Below are 27,845 nucleotides of genomic sequence, written 5' to 3'. Positions count from 1 at the left end.
TCTATAGATTTCGTCTATTCCACTTCGAATCTCTTCCTTGTTCCTCTGGGTCACTTCAGAGAGTATCTCAGTCATGATTTCTCCTAAGTCCTCCTCCTTTTGCTCTTCTACATTCTGGAACCTTAAGTAGAAGGATGCCTTCTCCATCTCAAGATATGATACCGTGTCCTCTAGATCCTTATTTGTAGCTGCTTGGTCATATTCCATCCTCTCCATTTTCTTATTTGTATATTCTATTCTCTCCTCCACCTTACAAATCCTCTGTTCATTTTCCTCCATTTTATGTTGTATCTTTCCTATCTTCTCGTCCATGTTCCTAATATTATCCTTTATCTCTCCCACATCCATCCTTAGTTCCTCGTGGTTTTTCCTTGTCTCCTCATGGTTATAGGCCATAGTCTCTTGCATTTTATTCCTTCCTTCCTGGATCGTCGTTAATATGGAATGAATGTTTTGCATACTAAGGGTGGGAACTGCTTTATCCTTTTCCGTGGTTTCAGCTGTTTTTTGTTGTACTGGGGAGGCCGTGAGTATCATCTGGCTTGATGGTATTTTCTTACTTAACTTAGAGATTGTTGTTGAGCTTGTAGTTGCCATTTGTATTTCTTTTAATATCTTCTCCCAGAATCTCATATACTGATTTCTATTTAGGTTATTCTATTTCTTTTGGGATTTTTGTATGGATAGTGGCTTTCAATAGTCCCGGTAATCCCAAGAAAATAAGCAACTAGGATAGGTTCCCTTGTCACACTATCACTATCTATATGTAAATTTATCTATAAGTTCTATTTTCCCTTTTTCGATATTTTACAGAGATCTTCAATTCATAATAACTGTCTGGTCTGTATTACTCTCTAAACATAGGGGTAGAATATAAGGGGGGGGGAAGCGAGGGAAAAGTCTAATACTTCAGCAATTCATCAGTTAACTATCCTTATATTTGGTTATTTACTATCTTATTTAAATTAATTGTTAAGTACTATTAATTAGTATTTGTCAAATCAATTGCCTTAATTTCAATCCTAAAATCAATTAATCTGTCTAATATAGTTTTCAAAGCTAGACATGCAAAAAGATATAATATTTAACTACCAAGATAAAATATAGCACTAAGATAAATATAGTTATATATTAAGAGTAAATATGAAATTAAATTAACAGTTATATATATAGGATATAGTATATAGGATAGTATATAGGATATAGGATATAGGATATAGGATATAGGATATAGGATATAGGATATAGGATATAGGATATAGGATTATATAGATTTCACAAACAATACATTTAATATTAATGCCTTCTATGGTTCTTAATCACTAATTTGTTATCAGCTTTTAATACAATTAATTATACTTTACAGTTGATTCTTCTTCTTCTTCTTCTTCTGGATCACTCTCTTCTCTCTCTCTCTCTTTTTTTTTCTTCTCTTCTTCCCAAATTTGTATCTTTCTTATTTATTGTTCAAAGTCCAAAGTTCTAAGTCCAATGTCCAATGTCCAAATATTTTTAGATTGAGTGTCCAATGTCCACCGAAGCTTCAAAACTCCCAAGTGTCCACCTTTCAACAGAGAGAGAAAAGGAGTAGGGGGTAGAATAATCCAAATCCCGAAGTTTAGGTCCAAACCTCCAAATCTCCAAAGTCCAAAAGTCCAAGAGTCCCAAGAAAAATATTCCGCTTAAATTAATTTAATTTAGCTCCAAAAGTCACTGGTCTCCACTTTAAACGAAGTTTTCCTGGCGCTCTCTCTTCCGGTACCGAATGTTTGTTAAATGTCTCGTTATCGCCTCCACAAAGTCTGTCAAGTTAACCCCCTTTCTCTCCTTAAATTCCGTCTCTCCTCTGTGTCTGTATATTCAAAATCCAAGCTTGTCTGGGCTCGCTTTCTCCTCCTGGGTTTCCTCCGCTTTCGCCGGCTGCTAAATTGTGCGCTGTCACTGTCAAAATGGAAGCTGTCTCCGCTTATTTCTCAGTCGCCGCTATCTAGCTTCTTAGTTGGAGTTTTAACTTCTTCCGCCTTCGATTTTCACGTTATGGGTTGTAAATATACCTTTTGAGCTTTTTTCTTTCCCGATCTTTCCACCGAAGTCTTCTTTATTTGATTTTCGCTTCCCTCTTAGTCAGCTGTCAACGTTTCTGGCCAGCCGGGTGGCTGGTTTTTCCCCGATCAGGATTAAGGGGGGTTTCCTGAACCTTCGGGGGGATTGCTGTCCTCCCCGAGGTCCTCGGAGTTTCCCCTTTTTTCTATTGACCTATCCGAGGTCAATAGTGCCTAAATCGGCGATATTAGGGACTTGGAGAACGGAGAACCGTTCCTTTCGTCCCTAACACGATGACGTCACCGCTGGAAGTCGTACTGTTCTCAGTTTCATTATATTTTTTTTTCAGTTGAGGCAACCAAACTAGACACGGTATTCCAAGTATGAGTTCATCATGAGGCGGCAGTTTTATTTTCAATCCCTTACCTAATGACCGCACTACCTCTGTGAGAGACAGAAAATCAACAGATGCAATTCTCATCGTCACAGCATTACTGGAGCTGTTTAAAGTATTTTGGCACAGACTGTGAAATATCTCTGAAAAAGTTGGCAACTCTAAAAAAATGGGCCAAGGAAGTTGGCAGCATTGATTGAAGCATACCTTTGGCCATTCTGCCAAGTTCTCTTAATTATTAGGACAGGGAAAGGAATTGCCTATTTGCTATTCTTTCTGTAAATTTCTCTTTACTTTAAATGAAGATAAAAAAGACACACAGAAAATAATTACAATAGAGAATTTGTTTATAGACTATCACTAGGGGAACCATAATACTGTCCTTTATCATTGCTTGTCAAGCCACTGACAACCTATAAAGCTCCTGTTCCTGCATATCATTTTATTTGTCTGTTTCTCTGCCAATTCCTACCTGGCAGATTCCTGGCATATATCTGCTCTATGATTGATTACCTTGTTTAGTAAATGGCATGAAGAAAAGGATGATTTTTTAAAAAATAATTTAAATTAAGAATCGACTCCCCATTTTTATCAAAAATTATACTGGTGTCTACACTTCACATATACCATTATTGCACAAGAAAAAATAAATAAACATAACCAAATACTTTCCTCCCAGTCCATTCCATTCTGTCTAAAATTGGAATTTATGCATTATCTTACCATATAAAAAAACCTATCTGAGATGAATGCTCCAGTATCACAGCAAGTATTCCAGAACAGAATCCAGTAATAATAAATGACCAGGATGCATGCATCCTAAATATATTATAGTTATTTCATTTTAGTGGATTTTCTCATTAACACATTACACAGTTTTATAGAAATATCATAATTTTTATAATATAAATATGAAATAATATCACATTTCTTTGTGCTTTGACTTTGAGCAATTATCTAAATTTCTATTTTGAATTATACTATTTTATTTGCATGCAATAGGTATATTATTTGCATGCAATTATACTGACTATTTTATTTGCATGCAATAGATTATTATGGCAGACAATTTTGTAATTGTAAACCTGTTAATATAAATCCTGGAATTATTTGAGGGAAATTAATTATTTATTGACTAAAATTTTGTGTTTCTCCCCAATCAAAGACACTGGGCAGCTGACAATTATATAAATCCAAAGTCCACATCATCATATGATAAAAAATTAATATGAACAAATATGATGAATAAATAAATGTATTATGTAAATTAAAAGCCACAGTAAAAAACAATTTATAATGAAAAGTAATATCACTGAGCATAATACAATAGTGTACATAATCAAGATTTCCATCACATTCCTTGCTCAATCTGAGGTACAGTTGTCCCCTGATCCCTCACATAGAATTGACCTGTGTACGTTCTCTGTAGTTGCTGCCCATCGTCATCTCTACAATCTTGCCCCCCCCCAAAAAATATGGGAGATGAATTGACCTAAATGCCTGAATCAATAATTACTTTTGAGTCCACATAGGACAAAGCTTATCCCATAGACAGCCTTTTTCACTTTCTTAGTCCACAGATTCCTAGATGACCTTGCAAGGTTTCAACAATTCCAATTCACCAATCTCTGGCCAGCTGACAGTTGACTATGAACAAATATGAATTATTTTGTCTGCAAAAGTCCCAAAAGTACACCTAAATGTAGTTCTTCTGATTCAGATATAGATAACCTTTAACAGTGTCACTAAATAATTTCTGGTGATGAGATAAGGGCAGAAAATTATAGACATCCCACCATCTTTACTGCTATAGTGAAGATCTGAACTTGAGCTTAATTTATTTGTTCTTAGTTTTTGACTGGAGTAAGAAATTTTGCTTCTTAAAATTAAAGCTGTTAAATTTGAGTTGGGAAAATCCTAAATGCTAGCAAAGAACTAATTATTATTTTTATCAGATGCTTATCTGGAAGTAGCTTAGCTTAGTTCCATATCTAATTTTGTTCATAGGGTCAAAACTGGGCATCTTTCTGGCTTTATGCTAGCTCATTTTCTTGGGATAACACTGAATGTCAGATTAATTAAATTGATTATATTAATGAAATTAATATTAGGGTTATCATATCTGGGTTGCAAAAATGTATACTGCTAAAGGGCAGCAAAAAGAAAAGTATAATGATTGTGTGAATTTTTGCCACATGAAATAGTATGTTTAATTAAAGTACACAATTTTATTAGGAAAATAGCAGCTGCAAGGAAGTCTGAGTAATATTCAGATCATGGTAGATAAAGAACAAAACTTTAATTTTTGGCTCCCAGTCATGAGCTTTACAAAATAATTATCTGATCTTCCATTACCATTTACTGCATTCCATACAGTATTCTATGTAGATTTCAAGAGAAACCTTTATTGGTATCTAAATAATATCCTTGGAACTATGGCAGGAAAAAAAAATCTTAGGTGATCTTTCTAGGATTCAAATAGTAGGTAATGACAAAACTCAAGATTCATTTGTTTATTATATATCACCTTTATTATTTTTACAAATAACTCAAGATGGTAAATGTAATCAACACAGCTTCCTCCTCCTATTTTCCCCATAAGAACCCTGTGAGGTGACTTCTGCTGAGAGTGACTGGCCCAAGCTCACCCTACTGGCTTTCCTGGGTAAGGCAGGACTTGAACTCATGGTCTCCTGCTTTCTAGCCTGTTGCCTTAACCAAAACACACCAAATTGGATCTTTATTATTACTGTTATTACTGTTTTGATTTGATGCCACCTGACCCCCAAATCCACAACATGTATTCATAATTGCTGAGGACACATAAATTGATATTAGAATAATTAATTTGGTGGACTGGCATACTTTAAGAAACCAATGTTATATTTGTTTTTCTTCATATATCAAAGATACAATACATTAGTTTTTAGAAAAGACAGATGTGCAGGCCATATTTTTTTCCTCTTCTGTACAATCATGTTCAATCTTCAGATCCTGCCTAAGCAAATTCCTGCAAGTTTTTGGATTTGTAATTGGCTGACAAACCGTACTCAATGAATAGTCCTTAATAGTACTATATCCATATGGGGAGAAGTAAGCAGCGGGGTACCACAAGCCTCCGTTTTAGGCCCAGTATTCTTCAATATCTTTATAAATGACTTAGATGAGGGAATAGAAGGGGAACTCATCAAATTTCCAGATGACACTAAGCTGGCAGGAATATCCAACACCCCAGAGAACAAGCTCAGGATCCAAAGAGATCTTGACAGACTTGAACAATGGGCCCTATTCAACAAAATGAAATTTAATGTGGAGAAAAGCAAGGTTTTAGATCTAGACAGGAAAAACCAAAGGTACAAGTACAGATTAGGTGAAACCTGGCTCAAAAACAGTAACTGTGAAAGGGACCTTGGAGATGATCACTTAAACACGAGCCAGCAGTATGCAGCAGTAGCTAATGCAAAAAAGCTAATACTATCCTTGGTTGTATAAAAGAATCATATGAACTATTAGTACCACTACTCGTCCCTATAAAGCTTTTATAAAGCCTTAGTAAGACCATATCTGGAATACTGCATCCAGTTTTGATCACCACATTACCAAAAAGATGTTGAGACTTTGGAAAAAGTGCAAAGAAGAGCAACTAAGATGATTAGGGACCTGGAGACAAAAACATAATGAAGAACGATTGCAGGAATTTGGTATGGCCAGCCTAGAAGAAAAAAAAAAAAACTAGGGGGGACTTGATAGCAGTATTCCAGTATTTGAGAGGCTGCCACAAAAAAGAGGGGTCAACTTATTTTCCAAAGCACCAGAGGGCAAGACAAGAAAAAATGGATAGAAACTAATCAAGAGGAGAAGCAACCTGGAATTAAGGAGAAGCTTCTTGACAGTGAGGACAATTAACCAGTGGAACAGCTTGTCTTCAGATGATGTAGGTGTTTCATCACTGGGGTTTTTAAAGAAAAGACTGGACAGCCTCCTATCTGAAATGATATAGGGTCTCCTGCTTGAGCAGGAGGTTGGACTAAAAGATCTCCAAGGTCCCTTCCTACTCTATTCTGATTTAATATTCTGATTGAGAATGGTTTACCATTGCCTCCTTCCAAAGGCTTAGGGAAAGTAAGTAGCTGGCTTTGTATCTAAGGCACCCTAGAACTCATGGTCTCTGTTTTTCTGATGTCTGTTCTGACTGTCATTCTTCCTAATGTCAACTAGAGGAATTGAAAGGGGAAGGGGTATATAGCTAACTATTATTAATAAATAGCTATTGTTTATTTGCTGAAAAATTGTATCTAATTTTTGAAATTGCTCCAAAGTTGATTTGATCTTATACCTTCATTAATACTGATTTAACTATATAAATGGAAATAAATACACATTCATACTATGCATATTTTTACATAATTAATGGGCTAGTAAACTCATTTAGAAAGGGCACCATTTACAAAACCATATGCCAGAATGTTCATTTGGCCTTGGACAGCAGGCTCTGGAATGTTGATGAGCATCTTGTGGTCATTATGACTATGATTCTATGCAGGATGGAAGTTTGCCAACAGTGAATGTGCTATGAAGAAGCTTCTTTTTGTGTATTTATACAAAGAACATTTGCAATTTATGAAGCGCCTCAGACAGTTTGGCAAATAATGAGGAGCTCTGGAAAAAACCCAAAGTGAATGTGAATATGTATTATGAAAAGGATCATATATACTCAAGTCATCTCTTCCTAACCTATGCTTCCATATTCTTGTCCATATCTTTTGTAGAACATTTAAAAGAGAAACTGGAGGAATATATGGCTCATACTGACAAAGTGAGAATTGTGCGTACCAAGAAGCGGGAAGGACTTATTCGCACCAGATTACTTGGAGCTTCAATAGCTAAAGGAGAAGTATTGACTTTTCTAGATTCACACTGTGAAGTTAATGTGAACTGGCTACCTCCTTTACTAAGTAAGTAGCATAAAATACCTAATCTGAATATTAGAGTATTTTTGCCATTGTTTCTTTCTTCAGCTCTCCTATCACTTTTGAAATGATAACTATATACAATGTCAGATAAATAGACACAAAAAGATTCATTGTGCAATCAAATGGTAGGTCCATAGCTGAGAGTGGTTCTGCCTATTCTACGTTGTGAAGAAACAAAATTTGAATGGAACATGTTTTGCAAATACAGTGCTTTCGCCATAACCACAGCACAACCATTTTCTGGAATATCATTTTTCATTGCACACCTGTGATTTTATCATTATCTCACTTCAATCCATGAAGTAAGATAGGCTTTAGCTGTCCTTAGCTCTACTTGTATTAAAGGTTTTTTTTCTTCTAATTCTGACACTGTACAAAACATTCCTCAAGCTGTGATTAGGTTTTGTCACTTCTTTCCTTTGAAGGAAATCAGTGACTTGAAACAGAAACAATTGAAGGGATTGACAGTAGAGGCACCAAATTTCAAGGTAGTTTTCTACTGGGTCAAAGATGAGAGGAAAGCATTTCCACACAATAATGGGAAACTGCAAAAATGGGGAAAGGCAGAGGCATAAGTAAATCTCTCTGAGACCTAAGGCAAACATTCTAGTTGGAGCTGCCAAAGAGAAAAGTTCAGGTGTCAGCCTCTTATCTCAGACAGCAAGTGATGGTGAGCAGGAGAAAGGGAAGCAGGTAATATTGTAAGTGCTTCTTCAATACTGTCACTGTAGCAGCAGCAGCAAAAAATAGTCATACAAATATATTTTTCCGTCCTGTTCAACTTCCTGTACTCATTGCCTCTGCTTCCTCAACACTCCATTTGGAGTCTGAAAGCCTTCTCTATTAGATTTACTGCCATTAAAGACAGGCAAAAAGGTTCTGTTTTTCTGTGATGCTCAGAAACATTGACTCAAGCTTAATAAAAGTAAGTCTGCTGACAGTTCCATGCATTCATAAAGCAAAGCAACAATGCATACAATTATTTAAATGCTGGTGAGGCAGAATCATTATTCAACAAGTCGCACAATTCCGAGACTGAAAGCCTGAGATGGTTATGTGGACAGAACAGGTATTTAAATTCTAAAGGCAGACTGTCTCACACTTAACCAAATCTCAAGAAAAGTACTGTTCTAGAGGCAGGACCAACAGAGAAGGCATGTTTATTGAGCTCCAGAAGATAATATTGCCTAAACTAAATGACCCAAAGTCTGCTGACAATGTCAGATCATACTAGATGAGAAGATGTTTTTATATTTAGTCACCTGATGAATCAGTCAAAGTTATCTTAAGAATCCAGTATAATTTGGGATTCATCTGAATATCCTTTATGCCACTAATATTGTGAGATGAAATAAATACCCTAAAATTTTGGAGCTTCTTTTTTGCAAATTAATTTTTGTAGATTAATTCAGACATAAAATAGTATTATGGGGTATATAAAAGTGTAATGGACTGGAAGCTCCCTGCCTTTCAAGTACTGGGTTACAGTAAAGCCAAATATATTTCAATAACAAGAAGCAGCATTTTCTTTGTGAATATTGTATGCCAACCTCAAATGAGCATTTTTCATTCATTTTTCTTTCTAAGCATCCTTGTTGGCTCCTTATGTGGCAGACTGGAGACAACATAGAGCAGCGCAATGACAAAGATATACATGGTTTGACTTTGATGGTCTCACTGGGATGCTTCTCTCTTTGAAGAACTATAATTGCTTCTAATCATTGTGCAAGTGCTTCAAGCCCAGACAAGACTGAACTTGGATGCAGATATGAAAACTGAAATGTTTCTAGGGCCGTGGGGACTTGCTTAAGCAATCTTCCGATTAAAAAAATAGTAAAGCAGAGGAAGAAGCCCAAGGGTTTTTATTTTGGGGGGGGGGGGGAGATGATAAATGGCTTAATTGTCTTGCTGTTTTTGTACTTTCTGTTTTCATATTTCAGATCAGATTGCACTGAACCATAAAACTATTGTATGTCCCATGATTGATGTCATTGACCACAATCACTTTGGGTATGAGGCCCAAGCAGGGGATGCCATGCGTGGAGCCTTTGACTGGGAAATGTATTACAAAAGAATACCAATTCCACCGGAGCTCCAAAGGACTGATCCCAGTGACCCTTTTGAGTAAGTAGTCATTGCACTGAGCATGAAAATGAAACACTACAGATGATAGGACCTTGGAGTAAATTAGGCTCAGATTGTATAGTTTTATTAAAACTAGTAACATGCAGGAGCCATGGAGAGAAAAATCAAAGGATGGATGAAGGGATCCATAGGAATGCCTCTAGCACTGTAGTTTGATCAGGAAGAAATCTGGTTAGCCAAAGGCTCTTTATCATTAACAGGAGAAAAAATAGTAGATAATGGAAAATAAATTTATCTGTGTTGATTCCTATTACACAAAATAGTACCTTATTTTTCGGAGTATAAGACACACCTTTTCCCCCAAAAAAAGAGGGTGAAAATCTGAGTGTGTCTTATACTCCAAATGTAGCCCTGACCAGCTTCTCAAAGGGAGTTTTCAGAGGCTGAAAAAAGCATCAGAAACGAAGCTTCAGAAAAAAAGCCCCCAAACAGAGCTTCAGAGGCTTTTTTTCTGAAGCTCTATTTTGCAGGCTTTCAGAGGCAGGAAATAAAGTTTTTTCTGAAACGGAGTGTCGGAAATTTCAGAGGCAGAAAAAAAAGCCAAAAAAAAAAGCAAGGCACCGAGCTCACAACCAAGGAACCTGTTGCTAAAATTCACCTCTGGGAACAGCTGATTGGGGGTATTCTGGGAGGCCAATCCACCTGCCAATCAGCTTTTTTCTTATTTTCCTCCCCAAAAAACTAAGGTGCGTCTTATACTCTGGTGCATCTTATACTCGGATGCGTCCAAAAAATACAGTATTTAGGAGACTTTGATTATTTGTTTGCTAGAGATTAGCGCAACAGATAATCTAACTTCAGTTTGCTCTCATCTAGCTAAGGAATTACTATTGATTGTGTTGCTATTATATGCATCTTGTTATTTTTTATTTATTTATTTGTGACCAGCGTTTATTATTTTTACAAATAACTCAAAGCAGCAAACATATCCAACACACTTTCCTGGTCATAGTTTTGCCATAACAACCTTGTCGGGGGGGGGGGAGTGTGGTTGGGATGAGAGAGAGAGACTGGCTTAAGCTCAGCAATTTTTCATAGCTAACATAGGACTTGGATTCATGATCTTCCACTTTCGCACCTGGTGCTTTAACCAGTAGACAAAATGGCCCAGGTGATACACAACTGATTGTGAATAAGTTCAAATAAGCCAACATTTTATCACTAATATTGCATGGTTCACAATTTTTTAAAAAAAATTTGATTTATATGCTGCCCTTTTCCAGAGACTCAGGGCGGCTTACAGTGCGTTAAGCAATAGCCTTCATACTTTTGTATATTTTGTACAAAGTCAGCTTATTGCCCCCACAAACTGGGTCCTCAATTTACCTACCTTAGAAAGGATGGAAGGCTGAGTCAACCTTGAGCCTGGTGAGATTCGAACTTACTTTAATTGCAGACAGCTGGTGTTAAATTACAGTGCTTTTAGTCTGCAAAGCTATCCAGTCTCTCCCTAGTCTTCACAAAGTCAACTCCCTTTTTTATTGATTTTTTTTTGTCTATATTGTAAAATAGAATTTATGTTCATCTGCCAACAAAACTAAAATCCACTGTCTTTCTTGGGAAGCCATAGGTCCTCTCATCACTGCATGATCCATTCTTATCTCCACCTAGAGGCGGAAACTTAAAAGTACAAAGACTGTGATAAGAACAGTGAAGAGTGTACTGAGGAGGCAAAGTAAAAGATACAGGTTGCTCCGATTGCATGGACTGGAGTATGTTTGAAGCTGCTTCAACGTACTTAGATGAATTTACTGAGATTGTGACATCATATGTTAGCATTGTGAGGACAAAAGGTTTGTGTATATATAACAACAATAAGCCTTGGTTTATAGCTAAGCTCAAGCAGCTTTGTTGTGCAAAAAGGAGGCCTACAGGAAAGAAGGTAGGATCTTGTACCATCAGGCCAGGAATATCAACAAGGGAGATTTCCCTTGTTGATATTCCTGGCCTGATGGTACAAGATCCTAACTTCAGGGTAGCAAAGAGAAGCCACTCTGAAAAGCTGAGAAATCTGTTCTCAGCTAATGAATCTGCAACTGTGTGGAGAAGCCTGAAGAACATCATTAGCTACAGCAGACAATTCCTGAAGAGAATTGTCAAGTGCAGATGACCTGAATGTGTTCTGCTGTGAGTTTGAGAGGAGAACACTGTCATTCACTTCAAATACACCAACAGTAGCCAATTTTCTTCCACCTATTTCTGTTCCTCTAGGCTTCCACACCTCTGATGAGCTTAGAAAAAGATTTGTGAGTCTATTTCATAGACAAAAGGTCAGAAAAGCACCAGGCTTAGACAGAGTGACTCCTTCTTGCTTGAAAGCCTGTGCTGAACAACTGGCCCCTATCTTCACATGATTTTTTAATAAATCACTGTGTTATGTCCCTCCTTCAAATGCTCTGCCAACATTCTGGTTTCTAAGAAATCCTCCATCAGGGAGATGAATGAATACAGGCCAGTTGCTCTGACATCTGTAGTTCTGAAGACCTTTGAGAGGTTAGTATGGATAGTTAGGACTGCAAAAAGAACAGTTACAACCAGCCTGCCTCCCATAGAAGGCCTGGATATTGCACAGGTCAGGAGAGTTGAGAAGATATCTGCAGACCCCTAACATCCTGGACATAAACTGTTTTCAACTTCTCGCCTCAGGGATGATTCTGCATGACAAAACAACTAGACACACAAATAGTTTTTTTTCCTCTTTGTGACATCATTCTGCTGAAGACTTAGTTCTCATAATGTTGTCTAAAGTCTATGTGCATTTACCCATGTAATATGGCTGTAATATTGTTATCCTTATATTATCTTCTTTACTCCACTCTCTTATTGGTATTATTATGATTATCATTACATTCTATTGCTTTGCATGTACACTGAGAGTTTGCACAAGTGACAAACTCCTTGTGTCTAATTAGACTTGGCCAAATAAAGTATTCAATTCAGTGTGTGTGAGAGGGCGGGGAGGGAGAGGGAGAGGGAGGGAGAGTGTCAGATGTTCAGACTGGCTTTGGCATTTTTATCCACGTACCAAGTCCTTCCCAAGGAGGAGGTAGATGTAGATGTTTGATGAGGTATTGTTGCAGGATGTAGGCTGTTCCAAGCAAAGCTGCCTTTTGCAATTGTCTGGTGCTGAATTTGTCAATGCCAATGGTGTTTAAGTGCTGCTCCATTTGTTTTGGGATTACATGCATGTGATTCTTGGTACTTCCTTTGCTTTCTTTTGCCACAGGCATGTGTGTATATGCCTGTGTGTGTCTGATTTTTGTTTTTTGTTTTAATACTGTATAATGCTAGCTAAGTAGGATTTTCATTCTAAGCACAGTATAGAATTCCTACTTACACAGCATGACAACCAGTCCCTTCCCTTCTGGAAATAGAAATTACTTCTACTACCACCTCAGTTCTACAATTAGGTTAATGCATACCAAACAAAAGACTAAGTCTGAAGTAGAGCAATAATCTTTCAAAAAGTCTGAATACTTTTCAGACTAGGCCCATATTATTATATGTATTCCAAACAGATTTTATTTAAGAATCTGTTCTGAAATTTCTACAGTGTTGCCAAAAGCATCCATTTCTAACCTGGTACCTTCCAAGTACATTTCCTCTCATTCCAAGTCAATGTAATTCAAAATATATGGAAAAGGCTTGTTTTTAGGAAGTCTGGCCTATGAAATCCTGCATGTTTCTTTGATAGGAGTTCCGTTTAGTAAGAGAAAGATTTCCCTACTCACTGAATTAAGAATTGATACAGAATAGGTGTTTGCCATATAAACAAAAACCTGTAATAGTTTTTTGCAAGGATCCATATCACGGTTTTGTTTTGTTTTCTGGTAGTGTTTCAAACATTTGTACATTCTTGCTGATCAAAATCAGACTTTTTCACCCAAGCGGTTTTGTTAGAGGTTGAAGAAATATTATTCAGAAGAGGGAACTTCTTATTGACAAAAGATAATGATTTTTTCCTTTTGATAGCTGGTGAAGCTTTTATTATTTAAAATGCATTTGTTTCAGAGGGAATGTAAATCTTGCCTGCTTCTCTGCCTGTATTTGGGGAGGGGGGGGTGTTTGTCCCTTTAATTTGTTTGCCTTGGGGAAGAGTTAATTATTAGACTCTCTGATTAAAATATAATATAATTGTGTACACTAAATAATTGTATCCAAATGAGTATATAATTAATTCTAGAAAAAATTTACCCAACTTTATGACCAATTTCTTGAAGATTATGCAATATTCTATGCAGCAAGCTACCCTTCAAGATCTGTTTATGCATTCAGGCAGCTTTCAGAACTTCTGGAGGATTTCTTTTACTACCTCTAAAATCTTACCTTCTTTACAAGATTTTTACAAAGAAAAAAAATATATGAATGAAATTGTAGGGGAAATGAGGGTTGTAAATACAGAATGATAGTATTTTCTCTTCCCACTGACTCTAACAAAATTCTATGAATGAGTAAATAATTACATAATAAGAGCTTCATCTGGATGAAGCCTAAATATTACACATTGCTATTTCATTCAAGCATTGTAAGTAGGATATTAACCATTTTGTATGTCTGGCAACTTTGTGAAGATTCAGTTTGCAATTCTGATTCCTGAAAATCAATAAAACTAATTGAGGAATAGATCTGCCCTGGACTGGACTTTTAAACAATACAAATATCTTGCCATTTAGTAAATTTGATGTGTCTGATAATTACATACATTGGGATTACTTCTCAGTGTCAGGGCATATTCTGGCTTTCTAGAAGAGTATTAAGATCCGGTTCAGTCAAGTAACATATGAGTGATATGCAACCCTGGGAGTGGTTGATAGCTTGAGGATGCTTTCTTCATCTTTTTACCTTTGTCTATTTCTGTAGGATTTTATGAACTTTTTTAACTTGCTGAGAGTCACTTAAAGGACCCAGTTTGTGGGGGCAATAAGCTGACTTTGTATAAATATACAAAAGAATGAAGGCTATTGCTTAACGCATTGTAAGCCACCCTGAGTCTCCGGAGAAGGGTGGCATATAAAACAAATTAAAAAAAAAAAGAGCAATGTATGAATCTGATTAATAAATAATAAATGAATATAATATATGTATTTGTTTATTTGAAACATTTAAAAAAACATTTTATAGATAGTAGAAGAGAGGTTTCAGCAGAAACAGGTTTCTAAATCTCTACAATATAAATGTGACCTTTTCTCTTCAGAGAAAAGACTGGTGGGTTAGGAAAAACATAGATGTTTTCTACAGTTTCAGTTTCAGTTTTTTGTTTTTTGTTTTAATTTGATTTATATGCCGCCCTTCTTCGGAGACTCAGGGTGGCTTACAATGCGCTAAGCAATAGCCTTCATTCTTTTGTATATTTATACAAAGTCAGCTTATTGCCCCCACAACTGGGTCCTCAATTTACCTACCTTAGAAAGGATGGAAGGCTGAGTCAACCTTGACTGTTGGTGAGATTCGAACCTGCAGTAATTGCAGGCAGCTGGTCTTAATAACAGGGTGCTTTAGACCACTGTACTACCAAGGCTCTTAATACAGTACATGGTTCCATATGCTTTTCTCTTTTTTAAATAACAAATAGATTGCTTCTTTCCAGAGCTGTCAATTTGGTGCTCCATTCCATTGACTTGAAACCATTGTCATGCAGTTGGTATCAAATCAGGTCATTGCATGATCAAAGATCAATTTTATGCCAAAGCAGTACACTTAAGTGGTAGTATACTGTAGGTGATAAATATTAGTCTGTTTAACTAACCATTAGTGATAGAACGTCATTTTCTTCTACTAGATAGCTAAATTGTCAGGTGCAAAAGACCAGATCCACACATATAGGTTCAAGTAAACTGATTTATTGCTGAACAGCCTATGCACGGAAACTTCTCAACTAAAAACATCTGCTCAGAATTAGATCCAAAATCCAAAGGATGATTGGACTTAGTCTACTTGTGACTATGTAGGGATTCCAGATGGATCCCTCTTTTAAACTTGACTCCCATGTTCTGCTACTCCTCCTACAAAATAGATGGAAATGAATAATAGCCAAGTATTGTTTTCAGTTTATAGAGCCAAAGTACCTATTTAGCCACTGATCTTCAAATGGCACTAATAGAAATTATTCTCCAGCACAATTGGGAAAAGACGCCCCAATTTGGAGAGTCTAATATACCAACAGCATCAGTGGTGGGTTGCTCCCGGTTTGCACCGGTTCACAAGAACTGGTAGTAAAAAATTTTAGTAGTTCGGAGAATCGGTAATAACATTGGCTGGCCACGCCCCCAAACCGGTCCCCGGCCCAGTCGCTGCTCGCTTACCCCGCCCACCTCATCAGAGGTTTTTTTCTTTTCTTTCAAAAGCATTTTTGCTACAACCTTTTTGGCTGAAAAAATGCTTTTCAAAGTTTTTTTAAAAGCCTCTGATGATCGCGCGGCTCAGCTGGGATCATCAGAGGCTTCTGAAAGCATTTTTGCTACAACCTCTTCAGCCAAAGAGGTTGTAGGAAAAAAAATCCCTTTAAAAGCCTTTGGCGATCCCAGCAGATTTGCCTGATCATCAGAAGCTTCTAAAAGCATTTTTTTCTGCAACCTCTTAAGGTTATAGAAGAAATGCTTTTAAAAGTTAAAAAAAAAAAGTGGCCATGCCCACCCAGTCACATTACCTCCCCAAGCCATGCCTACAAAATAAGCCATGCCCACAGAACCGGTAGTAAAAAAATTTAGAACCCATTCCTGGACAGCATTGAATGGCTTCATTGAATTTTGGAATTCTGTTATTGTGAATAAATTGGTTATTGTTTGGTTGCTTTATATCAAGTTGCCTTATTAAAAGTTTGCCTTCTGATTCTAGGATTATACTATTTTTGGCTCCGAGTAGGCTTCTGCTCCCCAAGAAAACCCTGTCAGACTTTTCCAGGGTTTAGGGGCCCTACTGGAAAAGCAAGTAGAAGCTATGGACAAGTAGCTCTTTGTCCAACTTGAGTTGGTATGTCAATTGCAAGTCTACCTAGAACAAGATACTCTAAAGGCAGTCATACTTGTTGTCCAGTTATCTTCCATATAAAGTACTATAAGCTACAAAGCACTGCCATGGAGAACACTTCAACTGGTCCATATGCGTACAGGAAAGTGTAGTTAATGTCATGTAATATCTTTGCAGTAAGTGTTGCACCATCTACTGGTATATTTCCAAATGCAATTAAGTGTGGATTACTATCTATGCAGCCCAGTGGTGAAATTCAATTTTTTTTACTACCAGTTCTGTGGGCGTGGCTTGGTAGGCATGGTGTGGCTTGGTGGGCTTGGCTTGGTGGGTATGGCAGGGGACAGATCCTGCAAAATCTCCATTCCCCACTCCACTCCAGGGGAAGGATACTGCAAAATCCCCATTCCCTCCCCACTCCTGGGGGAAGGATATTGCAAAATCTCCATTCCCACCACACTCTGGGGCCAGCTAGAGGTGGTATTTGCCAGTTCTCTGAACTACTCAAAATTTCCGCTACCAGTTCTCTGAACTACTCAAAATTTCTGCTACTAGTTCTCAAGAATCTGTGAGAATCTGCTGGATTTCACCCCTGATACAGCCCTATATGAACCAGGGAACGGGTACCTATGAAACATCCTTTCTCAGATTACGTCTGTCTATCTCAACTGAATGCATTGCTAAAAGTTTCCATTAAATTCTCACTCTCACTACAGTGAGAACTGAACTGAAAGTGAGTATTCCCTAAGGAAGCTCCCCTCCTATGGAACAGCCTGTCCTTTTAGGCCAAAGTGGCACCTACTTCTGCATTGGCTTCATGATTTTGCTGTTTGACTGCTCTTTAGAGTCTTTTTAAGATTTAGGCAATTTAGAGATTAATAAAATAAATGCATAGATTAAAAGTATCGTGATATACAGATATATTTTGATAATAAATAGTGTTAACTAGGCTTTTATGAATTACTTTGAGTACTTTTATTTTATATTTTACTTTAAAATTGAAAAAATCTACAGACTGTTATTTGAGTTAAAATATTTTATGCTAAAATATAAGAGAAATAAAATCAGTAACATAAGGTCAGCTTGCCTGTTGCCTTGGGCAACCAATTCCATATGTCAACAGAATACTGATTTAAGTGCCTTGACTTCAAAATTTGAAGAAGAAGAAAATGAACATATTCCAATGGAGAAAATATAATTTGTTTTCCTCTTTTAAAGAATGGTAAAGTACTTCCTTTAAAATGTTTTAAATAACCCTGCCAAGAACTCCAGTTCTTCTCCTTTTTTTTTTTTTTTTGTGCTAAATATAAGTGAGAAAAAATATTTTCAAAATGGTTAGATCAGAATGATTTCTATGCATTTACCTATTTAATTGCTCTGGTTTGGATCTTGAGATAAATTGATTTACAAAGGAAAAAATATACAGAAAGATTTCCTGTTCTCTGCTTTCCCTAGCAGTTATCCTTAACTTGAAAAGTCCTTTTTTTGGAAAAAGATTGAAAAATATAGTGATTTGCAAATTGACGTTGAGCGATTATGGAGGAAGAAATCAGTGGTTGTACCAATAGTAATAGGAACCTTTGAAGCAATACCCAAAGGGTTGCCTAAAATACATGGGAATTTTGAACTTATTAGACCTGAATATTTTGACTTTGCAAAAGAACAGCCTAATCAGAACTGCCCTGTATACTCAGATACAACCTTAACAGTTCTTAGGTCCTTGGTTAGGACTTGAATTGTTAAGTTTTTACCAGTTCCAGACTGTGAATCAAATGGAAGATTAACAACAACAACAACAACAACAACAACAACAACAACGATGATGATGATGATGGAGGAGAAGGAGGAAGAGGAGGAGGGAAAGGAGAAGGAGAAAAAGCTCTTTGGTCCCAGACTGTGAATCGAACTGAAGATTAACAACAACAACAATAGTGAGGAGGAGGAGGAGGAGGAGGAGGAGGAGGAGGAGGAGGAGGAAGAGGAGGAGGAGGAGGAGAAAAGAAGAAGAAGAGGAGGAAGAGGAAGAAATTCAATCCTTGGTTAGGACTTGAACTGTTTTTACCAGTCCCAGACTTGAGCTGAATTGAAAATTAACTATAATAACAACAAGATTGATAAAAATTATTAATTTCCCCCCATTCCAAGAAAAGTAGCCCAACTGATTATTTTTGTGTCCATCCTGTGATTGGACTAGGTAAAATAGACAGTTTTGAGTTACCATAGTAATTTGATGAAAAGCAGAAATTTGTTAAAGCATTAGATATATTTGAATTTCAAGTGGCTTCTGGATGTGGATCCCAGGTTGGTGATGCAGTTGGTAGATGGAGAATGGGTAAGTATGAGTTTTATTATACAAGTATAAAATGCTATTCCATTATGTCCAGTGAAAAACACACAGTGCACTTTTGCACACATTTACGCTATCTGTGCGTATCAATATTTTACCATGTTCACATAGAAAAGGGGCACGTTTTGGTGATTAAGGACCATGTTCATTGGGCTAGGGATTTGGGTACTTTTTTTGTCTTTTTACATAAGCTATTCTATTTTTGATTTATGTTGCAATTTCCATTTGTTTTCCATCACCTCAGAATGATGGGAAACTACTATGACACTATAGTAGTATATATATATAGTATATATATAGTAGGTCTGAACAGACTTGGGAGTTGTGGCAGCCCTGAGATCATAGGATACCCCACCCCAAACTAGATAGATAGATTCTAAGAAACTTTATGAAACTTATAGATTCAGGATTAGCAAGGAGTTGAACAAATTAGACAATATTCACAAAGGTGCTTTCCTTATTATGGAATCCCATTATACACAATAGATTCAGGATTATAACAATTTATTTCAGCATTCTTTGTATAGAATTCTTTGACTTTTCTATCTCTGTGCTCTCCATTGCAAGCTCAATAAAGCTGCAGTGGAGCTCTTGCTCCTCAACTGAACTCAATAGTTAAGACAGTCATTTAGGTTGACCCTCCTCTCTTCCACAAAGAATGAGGCAAAGTAACCCCTTATTCCTCCTCTCTTCTGTCCACCCCCACCCCCACTCCGCTAATTGTATCTATTTATGCATGCAGTGTTACTCTCATTAATGTTAGAAATTCATTTTCAGAATAAGATTAACCTTATGTTGCCACTTACAAGGTTACTAAATAAGCTTTAATAACATCATATTAATATTGTTAAACATTAGACTATTTAGTGCTATATTTTATGTGAATTAGAAGAATTACTTCAAATGAGAAAGTAAGGCTATACTGTATATTTGTTACTCCTGACTTTAAGAGTTAGCAGACTTACCACTCTCAACTAATTGCTGCAAAGAATGTTTAGATTTAATTAATTTTCAGATGGCCAATACAGGCGTAAAAATCAAATGCTGCTGAATAGCACATTGCTGAGGTTATATCCCCACCTACTGACAAGAAAAATGAATGTAATATAAAAATATTTACAGTGAATTTTTTTATTCAGAAAGAATAATTAATTACAAATTTACTGTTTGTCAAGGACATTTATTCATTAAATCATATCTATCTTGGTAGCCCAGAGTCTTTTTGTTAGCTCAGAGTGTTTTGAAGTGAAGCTTCTCACATTGTGCCATTACATGACATTGCATGCTGACAATTTAAGGTGCCTGGAGGAGGCAGCTTGAGATAAGGTGAGTGATCCACTCAGCTCTAACTAGTCTGATATGAGGCCACTCCCCTTTCACCTGTGCACTGGGTTCTACGCTTGTTCTGCAATGCTGTTTTAGCTGTGAGGAATCTCACCTTAGAGGTTGCTACCTCAACCAAGAGCTTGTGAAACCCACAGCACTCAACAGTTGGACACTATACATAGCACTTCTCCTTTTCAATCCTGGGGTCTTTCTATAGGTCAGATGATCTGTGGGAGAAAATGGTCATGGAAAATGGGCAGGAAGTTTTCTCTGCATTTAGCATTGCAATGGTTGTGAAAGAGATTGGAAGATCCATTTCTGTAGCCACTTTATTCACTATTGTTAAAGGTTACTGCAAGAGAAAGGGTGTGAGCCAAAGAAATCACCCACATTTCTCTTTCTTCCCTACCTTATAATGGGTCTTATTGGATGTGCCAAATAAGAGAGAGAGTTGAAGAAGTGGAATGGCTGAGGGAAAAGGAAGAGGAAGATAGAAGAAATGAAGAATCAAAGAATGGAATGGAATGGAATGGAATAGAATAGAATAGAATAGAATAGAATAGAATAGAATAGAATAGAATAGAATAGAATAGAATAGAATAGAATTCTTTATTGGCCAAGTGTGATTGGACACAGAAGGAATTTGTCTTGGTGCAAATCCTCTTGGTGTATATCACACAGAATAAATGGAGGGATAAAGATTCCTTGGTGCTCTCTGAGCTTGGTTGTTTTCTTGTAGACATTTCATTACCCAAACTGCATGGCTGCATGACAAGCAAAGTCAATGGAGAAACCAGATTCACTTAAAAACCATGTTACTAATTTAACAATTGCAGTGATTCACTTAACAAATGTGGCAAGAAAAATTGTAAAATGGGACAAAACTCACTTAATAAATTTCTCACATAGCAACATAAATTTTGGGCTGAAGTGTGATTGTAAATTGAGGACTACCTATAATGATGTCTGAGCAAACAGTTAGGGACTATGCATAACAAATGAAGTATAACTATTTATCAATGGATTTTCCCCCCAGTGAGTTTAGGTGAATTTCCCCTCCATTTTATCTAAAGGACTTAAAATTAATATTTTGCCTTTCCCCCCACCCCTTTGCAATACCATCCTAAATATGTTTTCAGACTTGAAGGAATTGCATTTAATTTACTATGCATATTAATACAAGCATTTTTAAGTGGTTCCAAATATTCTTAAACTTCTACCTTGACAACACACCATTAGGACTGCCAGGGAGTAAGACAGAAGGCTGTATTTTCAGAATACATACTTTATAACTTTTTCACATTAATACTGCATAGTTATTTGAGGAAAGACTTAGATCAGTTCATCTTACTGAAGTCTCTGAAGGTGATAAAAACTTCAACACATGATGTCAATGACTTAGTGCAGATCTTATCTGGCCAATTGGAACTTTGTTGGGGAAATATTTATTAAATGAGAATCATTTTGAAAATGAAACTCTGTATAATTTCATTGAATTAAATCAAACACCATGTTAACTAGAAAGTCAAATCTGCTCCTTTGCTTTTAGGAATTATTTTTTGTTTCTATAAATCAGTATTTTAGGCGTTAAATGCTGGATTGGCAATGCTAGTGATGTTAAGTCATCACTGACTTAACAAATACAGAACAGCAGAGCATCAGATACAGGAAACACCAATATTTAATCCAGAGATAAGCATCATGCTGTTAATGAACATCCTCTAGCTGAGTGCCTCCAGGCTCCTTGTCTCTTTCATCCTATCAATTTTTAAAAAAATAAATAAATAAATTAAAAATAATAAATGAATGGAAGGCTGGCATGCTACAGAATGAAATGCAAGATTCCGGTATACTTTTTAATTTTCAAAATGCCTCTGGATTCCATGTGAGTCCCAGAAACATTCTTAGAATTTTTTTAAAAAATATAGAGAGATCTTTATGTATTGGTTGAAATTTTGTCCAACCAGCCTTTTAAATAAAAGGAAGAAGGATCAGCAGTAATAATGAGGATGAGAGTTACCAGGACAGAACTGCACCCATTTGTTTTCTGATATGGATGCTTTGTACAGGATGTGTTCATCATGACAGGATTATGTAACCATGATTTCCCTGATATGTTCACAAAATTCTAAGAAGCCTCTGTCTAGAGACCTCTCTCCAAACTTGTCTACCTATATTTGGGGCTATCTTTATCTATAGTATGCATACACTTTACAAGTGGTGGCATGAACCATCAAAAACCACATCCAAGGTTCATTTGGACTGTTTGGACTGTTCAATTTTTAAATACAAAATGAAGATTTGAATCTTCTCCTTGTTCCTGCAAATAACAACACAATACCAAGGAACCCCCGTGGTCATTATAAGCAGGTAAAAGGAAAATTATCAATTCTTTTTTGAGAAAAGCAATCATTGCTTTTTAAAGCTTTTGCGGTGGCACAATTTAGCCCCATGAATCCAGGGTCGCTAAGAGTTCATAATGGACAACTGCCATAAGAGACTTAGAGATACAAAAATTTCATTGGAATCCCTGGACTAACTCTCCAGCCCTTTAACAAGCGGTGTAATACAATATCCAGACTCTAAATTTTCCTTCTGGGTTTCTTGGCACAGTTCCATGCCATTACTAATTCCACTCTTTTAAAATTCTAGCTCACAGCACAAGATGTGCAGACAGTCAAGAAAGATACTGTCGCTCAGAGAGTCCTTTGGCATTTTTAGGGAAATAATTGCATGGTTTTCAAGGTTCTGCCACTGATATGCTTTTCTTCCTGCAATTTCCAGGGAAGCCAAACTTGTAAGGCAAAAGCTTTTCTTTATTAACTCATTGCATGTGTATACTGTATGTCTCTTTGTTCAACCTCAGAAAAAGATTTCCAGGATGCCATCATTTGATTTTTTTCCCCCACTTTGGTGTCCCTGATCCTATACAGAGCCACAACCTCATTTTAAAGTGCAGAAGTGCAACTGATACTTATTCAATATTTACCATGAAGCAGAAGTTTAAATATAGACTGAAGAAACCTGTTTAGGTCAGTGTTTTTTTCAAATTTGGAAACTTTAACATGTGTGGACTTCAGCTCCGAGAATTCCTCATGTTTGGCAATGTTGGCTGGAGAATACTGTGAGTTAAAGTCCACACATCTTAAGGTTCCCAAGTTTGAGGGGGGGAAATGATTTAGCTTCAAAAAGCAAAAAAGCATCAGTGGTTTTATTAGGACTATTCTAACATGGGTTATTTCTTTCCATTATTTGCATCATTTTCATGCTTTCAGATCACTTATTATTATAGTTCCTAATTATCATAGTGCTTTCATTTTATAAAAAAGTTGTGTATTTTACATATTGACTGAACTCTACCTTTCCTTTTTGCCAAGAATGGCATATAAAGTCAGACAAAGTAATTGCATTGTAAGAGTATACTAATTTCTTTCTTGGGCCTGCATTTGGGAAGCGTACTTTTCACCCTTTCTCACAACCAAAAACTTTTTTTTTCGTTTCTGAACCTCTCTATCAGGGCAGCAAACTCCTGTGCTATCTTTCTGAAAGCTTTTTGTACTCTGTGCTTGAAAGAGCAGTGGCAATGCTATTACCCTGTCATTGGAGTTGATAAAGTATCTTGAACAGCCCCAAATGAGAAAATTCTCATCAATATAAGGACTGCCTAGAGTTTATGTAGTGCAATTGAGATATATTTTTCTCTGTAGATCACTCTTAAAAGCTGAGGGGAACCTGGTACTGTGAAGGCTTAAAACGGACACTGTGGTTTACAAGTCATGCAATTATGATATAGAGCCAAAAGAATATTTTGTATATTGAAGACATCAGTTCTGACTTGGTGTACATAGAATTTGGAGGGGGGGAGAATACCACAGGAATTATTTTTAATGTAATTAATGCATACTAATTCCCATGCCTTTCTTTAAAAGGTTGGCCTTTTTCATAATAAATAACAATTGTAGTGATTTGTTAAGCTGTTTAATATTGTTAAGAAATAAAATGTAATCTAGGTTTGTATAAATGGAACTTTCAGAAATAGCTAAAGTAGTGTATTAAAGCTGTACGTCTCCAAGGGTGAAGTTGGCCTGAATACTAATTAGACCTTTTGAATTGTTGCCATTCTACAAATGGTCTGTTCAAATGAAAGCTTTTATTTAATAAAGTGTCTTTAATATTAAAAACTGAATATCAATCTGATGTGCCAAATAAAATATCACAAAGGTTAACATCATCAGCTATGGAAGATGATGTTTTGGTTCTGCCCTGCCTGCCAATGGGCGTCTAGAATTTTATTAATTCTTAACTATATTTGACTAATTAGTGATGTTATTTAGCATTGTGGTGATATTTTAATCAAGAGATAAGAATAATATGATGGATAGTTATGCTGTAGCATTCAGATGCATTTTTCATCACTTCAAGAAAATCAGAGATGAGTCATCTAATCAGTATAGAGAAGTTCCTTGAAAGAGGCATTATTTCATCCACTTAAATAAAGGGGATCTTGAATAGTTCTTTGTTTATTTGTCCATTTAAAGCCTTTTTATCCTACCTCTCAGCCAAAAAGGCTGGTAGAGCATTTGCACACCATCAGTGAAAGAAAATGTATCAAAATAGCAGGAGAAAGATATGAGGAAGGAAGAAATTAAATCTTCTTCTGACAGATATTTCATCACATAGTCACCTAGGTGATTGGTATTTGGCACTTACGAGGATTCCTGTTCTCTTGGTAAAAATAATGTTCATTAATACTTTTTGCTTCTGTAATTGCTAATGCTATTAATACTGAGTGGGAGATGAGGGGGCCCAAAGGCAGATATAGTTAAGAGAGAAGGGCATTATTTTTTTTTCAAAAAAAATATTATCCTTGTTTTATCTGGCTCTTTTAATTGAGATATACTCTGTTTTCCCCAAAATAAGACATCCCCTGATAATAAGGCTAATCGGGCTTTTGAGCGCATGGCAATAAGGCCAAGCGCTTATTTTAGGGTTCAAAAAAAATGTAAGACAGGGTCTTATTTTTGGGGAAACACAGTAGTATTTTTATATGGTTTTTATGTTTTTAATTGTACACTCAGAGTCACCCTGTGATTGAGATGGGCAGCCTCTAATTGTAATAAATAAATAAAATTAAGAGTATTCAACTTTACAATTCTGCTTTAAGTATTTTGAACTCTATGGTTTTTATTCTCAATTGTTATTATTCTATGACCCTTTTAATTTAAAAAAAGAAAAAACTACTCTAAGTGCCTTTGCTTGATAACAGCCATTCAAAATGCTGTTGTGACTTTTATGACCCAAGATGACTGTTGGGTATAGATGACTGTTGTTTTATGTTTTCCGGAAAAGCAATCCTCAGAAAAATTGCCAGACTATTCTGCAAAACAGCTGATCTTTATATGGTCTGGAGAAAACATGGCATTTTCTGAAGTTTTCCAGAAGATTTCATGTCCAAAGATGGAACTTTTTGTTCCATCTTTGTTCCATTTTGTTTCCATCTAGTATTGTGTTTTTTAACTGTGGATTTAAATGTTTGTTGTATTAATAATTGTATCTAATCTCGTGTTAGCTTGAGTGCCTTTTAATAAGAAATGTTAAATAATGAAATTATTTGCCTACAGCAAAGTGCCAACTTCTATAGTCTTTTTTGTTTTAAAAAGTATACATCACATAGCCACCTTCTTAAAACTGAAACTACTAGAAGTTGCTGCCCAGAGTTTTACTGGAAGTATGCACAGCAAGCTTCAGGTAGCAGAAAATATCCTCAGGGAATACAGATGGTGGCAAGATATACCTCACTGACTGCCTTCTGTTAAATTAGTGTTTTGTGACTGGTCACATACCTCATATTATTCATTTTATGACTACATGAGCACCCATTACAGCCATTTGGTAAGAACATCTAATAATGTTCTCAAACAGTTGAAAAAAACTTGCTGATTCCTGGGATAGTCATATATTTGGGATGCATTCTTAAACTTCTTAAAGATCTGGATATAGCATGTTATACAGTATATATACTTACAATGAGGTAAGATTTGTGTGTGTGTGTGTAAGATATATATATTTCGCAGGGTCGTGCTGAGGATTTTGTGCAATTCCTGCATGATAAAGTCGCTCGGATTCGGGAAGGCTTGGACTCCGACTGGGTGAGTCCAGGGGGGGAGACGGGGGTAGGTCTTGAGAATATTATCTGGGAGGAGTTTGATCCTGTGGCTCCCAAGGATGTGGACAGGGTTCTGGGTAAGATTAGTGCTTCCACATGTTTATTGGACCCGTGTCCCTCCTGGTTGGTACTGGCCTCCCGGGAGGTTACACGAGGCTGGCTCCAGGGGATTATAAATGCTTCCTTGAGTGAGGGTGCCTTTCCCACTGCCTTGAAAGAGGCGGTGGTGAGGCCCCTCCTCAAGAAGCCATCCCTGGACCCGGCTGAATTAGCCAACTACCGTCCGGTCTCCAACCTTCGTTTTGTGGCGAAAGTTGTTGAGAGTGTGGTGGCACGACAGCTTCCCCGGTACCTGGATGAAGCTATCTATCTGGACCCATACCAGTCGGGCTTCAGGCAGGGGTACAGCACAGAAATGGCATTGGTCGCAATAGTGGATGATCTCTGGAGGGTTCGGGACAGGGGCTGTTCCTCTGTCCTGGTCCTATTAGATCTCTCAGCGGCTTTTGATACCATCAACCATGGTATCATGCTGCAGCGGTTGAGGGGGTTAGGAATAGGGGGCACTGTGCTATGGTGGTTCTCCTTCCTCTCCGACCGCTCGCAGTTTGTGTTGGCAGGGGGGCAGAGGTCAACCTCGCGGTGCCTCGCTTGGGGAGTGCCACAAGGGTCAGTCCTCTCGCCCCTTCTGTTCAACATTTATGTGAAGCCGCTGGGTGAGATCATCCATGGTTTGGGGGTGAGAGTCCATCAGTATGCTGATGATACTCAGCTGTACATCTCCACCCCAGACCACCCCAATGATGCCCTTGGTGTGATGTCTCGCTGCTTGGAGGCCATGTGGGTCTGGATGGGGAGAAATAGGCTCAGACTCAACCCTGCCAAGACCGAGTGGCTGTGGCCCCCGGTGTCCCGATATAGTCAGCTGGTGCCATCGCTGACTATTGGGGGTGAATCTTTGCCCCCCACAGAGAGGGCTCATAATCTGGGTGTCCTCCTGGATGCATGGCTATCTTTAGAAGAGCATATGACGGCCATGGCCAGGGGGGCTTTTTATCAGGTTCGCCTGATTCGCCAGTTGCAGCCCTTTCTGGACCGGAAGGCCTTGCGCATGGTCACTCACACCCTGATCACCTCCCGGCTGGACTACTGTAATGCTCTCTACATGGGGCTCTCCTTGAAGAGCACTCGGAGGCTCCAACTGGCCCAGAATGTGGCCGCGCGGGTGGTTATGGGCGCGACTCGTGCCCACGTGACACCTCTCCTGCACGAGCTGCACTGGCTCCCAGTGGTCTTCCGGGTGCGATTCAAGGCGTTGGTCACCACCTTTAAAGCGCTCCATGGCTTAGGACCCAGGTACCTTCGAGACCGACTTCTGCCACCAGTAGCCTCCCACCGGCCAATCTGCTCCCACAGGGAGGGGCTCCTCAGGGTGCCATTGGCCAAGTTATGTCAGCTGGCGATACCCAGGGGGAGGGCCTTCTC

The 27,845-nt window shown here is 37.5% G+C and overlaps 1 protein-coding gene across 5 annotated transcripts in view; it reads left to right on the top strand.

Annotated features, from left to right (window-relative positions):
* GALNTL6 (polypeptide N-acetylgalactosaminyltransferase like 6) overlaps positions 1–27,845 on the top strand; it is a 927,557-nt gene that overhangs the window by 734,799 nt on the left and 164,913 nt on the right. For all 5 annotated transcript variants that reach the window (XM_034401355.2, XM_034401356.3, XM_034401354.3 and 2 more), the window contains exons 6-7: positions 7,207–7,392; positions 9,351–9,534. In XM_034401355.2, coding sequence (XP_034257246.1) covers positions 7,207–7,392; positions 9,351–9,534 — 370 coding nt within the window. The remainder of the gene's footprint in view (positions 1–7,206; positions 7,393–9,350; positions 9,535–27,845) is intronic.

The sequence above is a fragment of the Pantherophis guttatus genome, chromosome 8, assembly GCF_059756535.1.
Source record: "Pantherophis guttatus breed Tessera chromosome 8, ASM5975653v1, whole genome shotgun sequence".
In the NCBI taxonomy this organism is placed as follows: Eukaryota; Metazoa; Chordata; class Lepidosauria; order Squamata; family Colubridae; genus Pantherophis; species Pantherophis guttatus.
The sequence above is the reverse complement of the archived record's forward strand: the minus strand, read 5'-3'. Positions and strand labels throughout refer to the sequence as shown.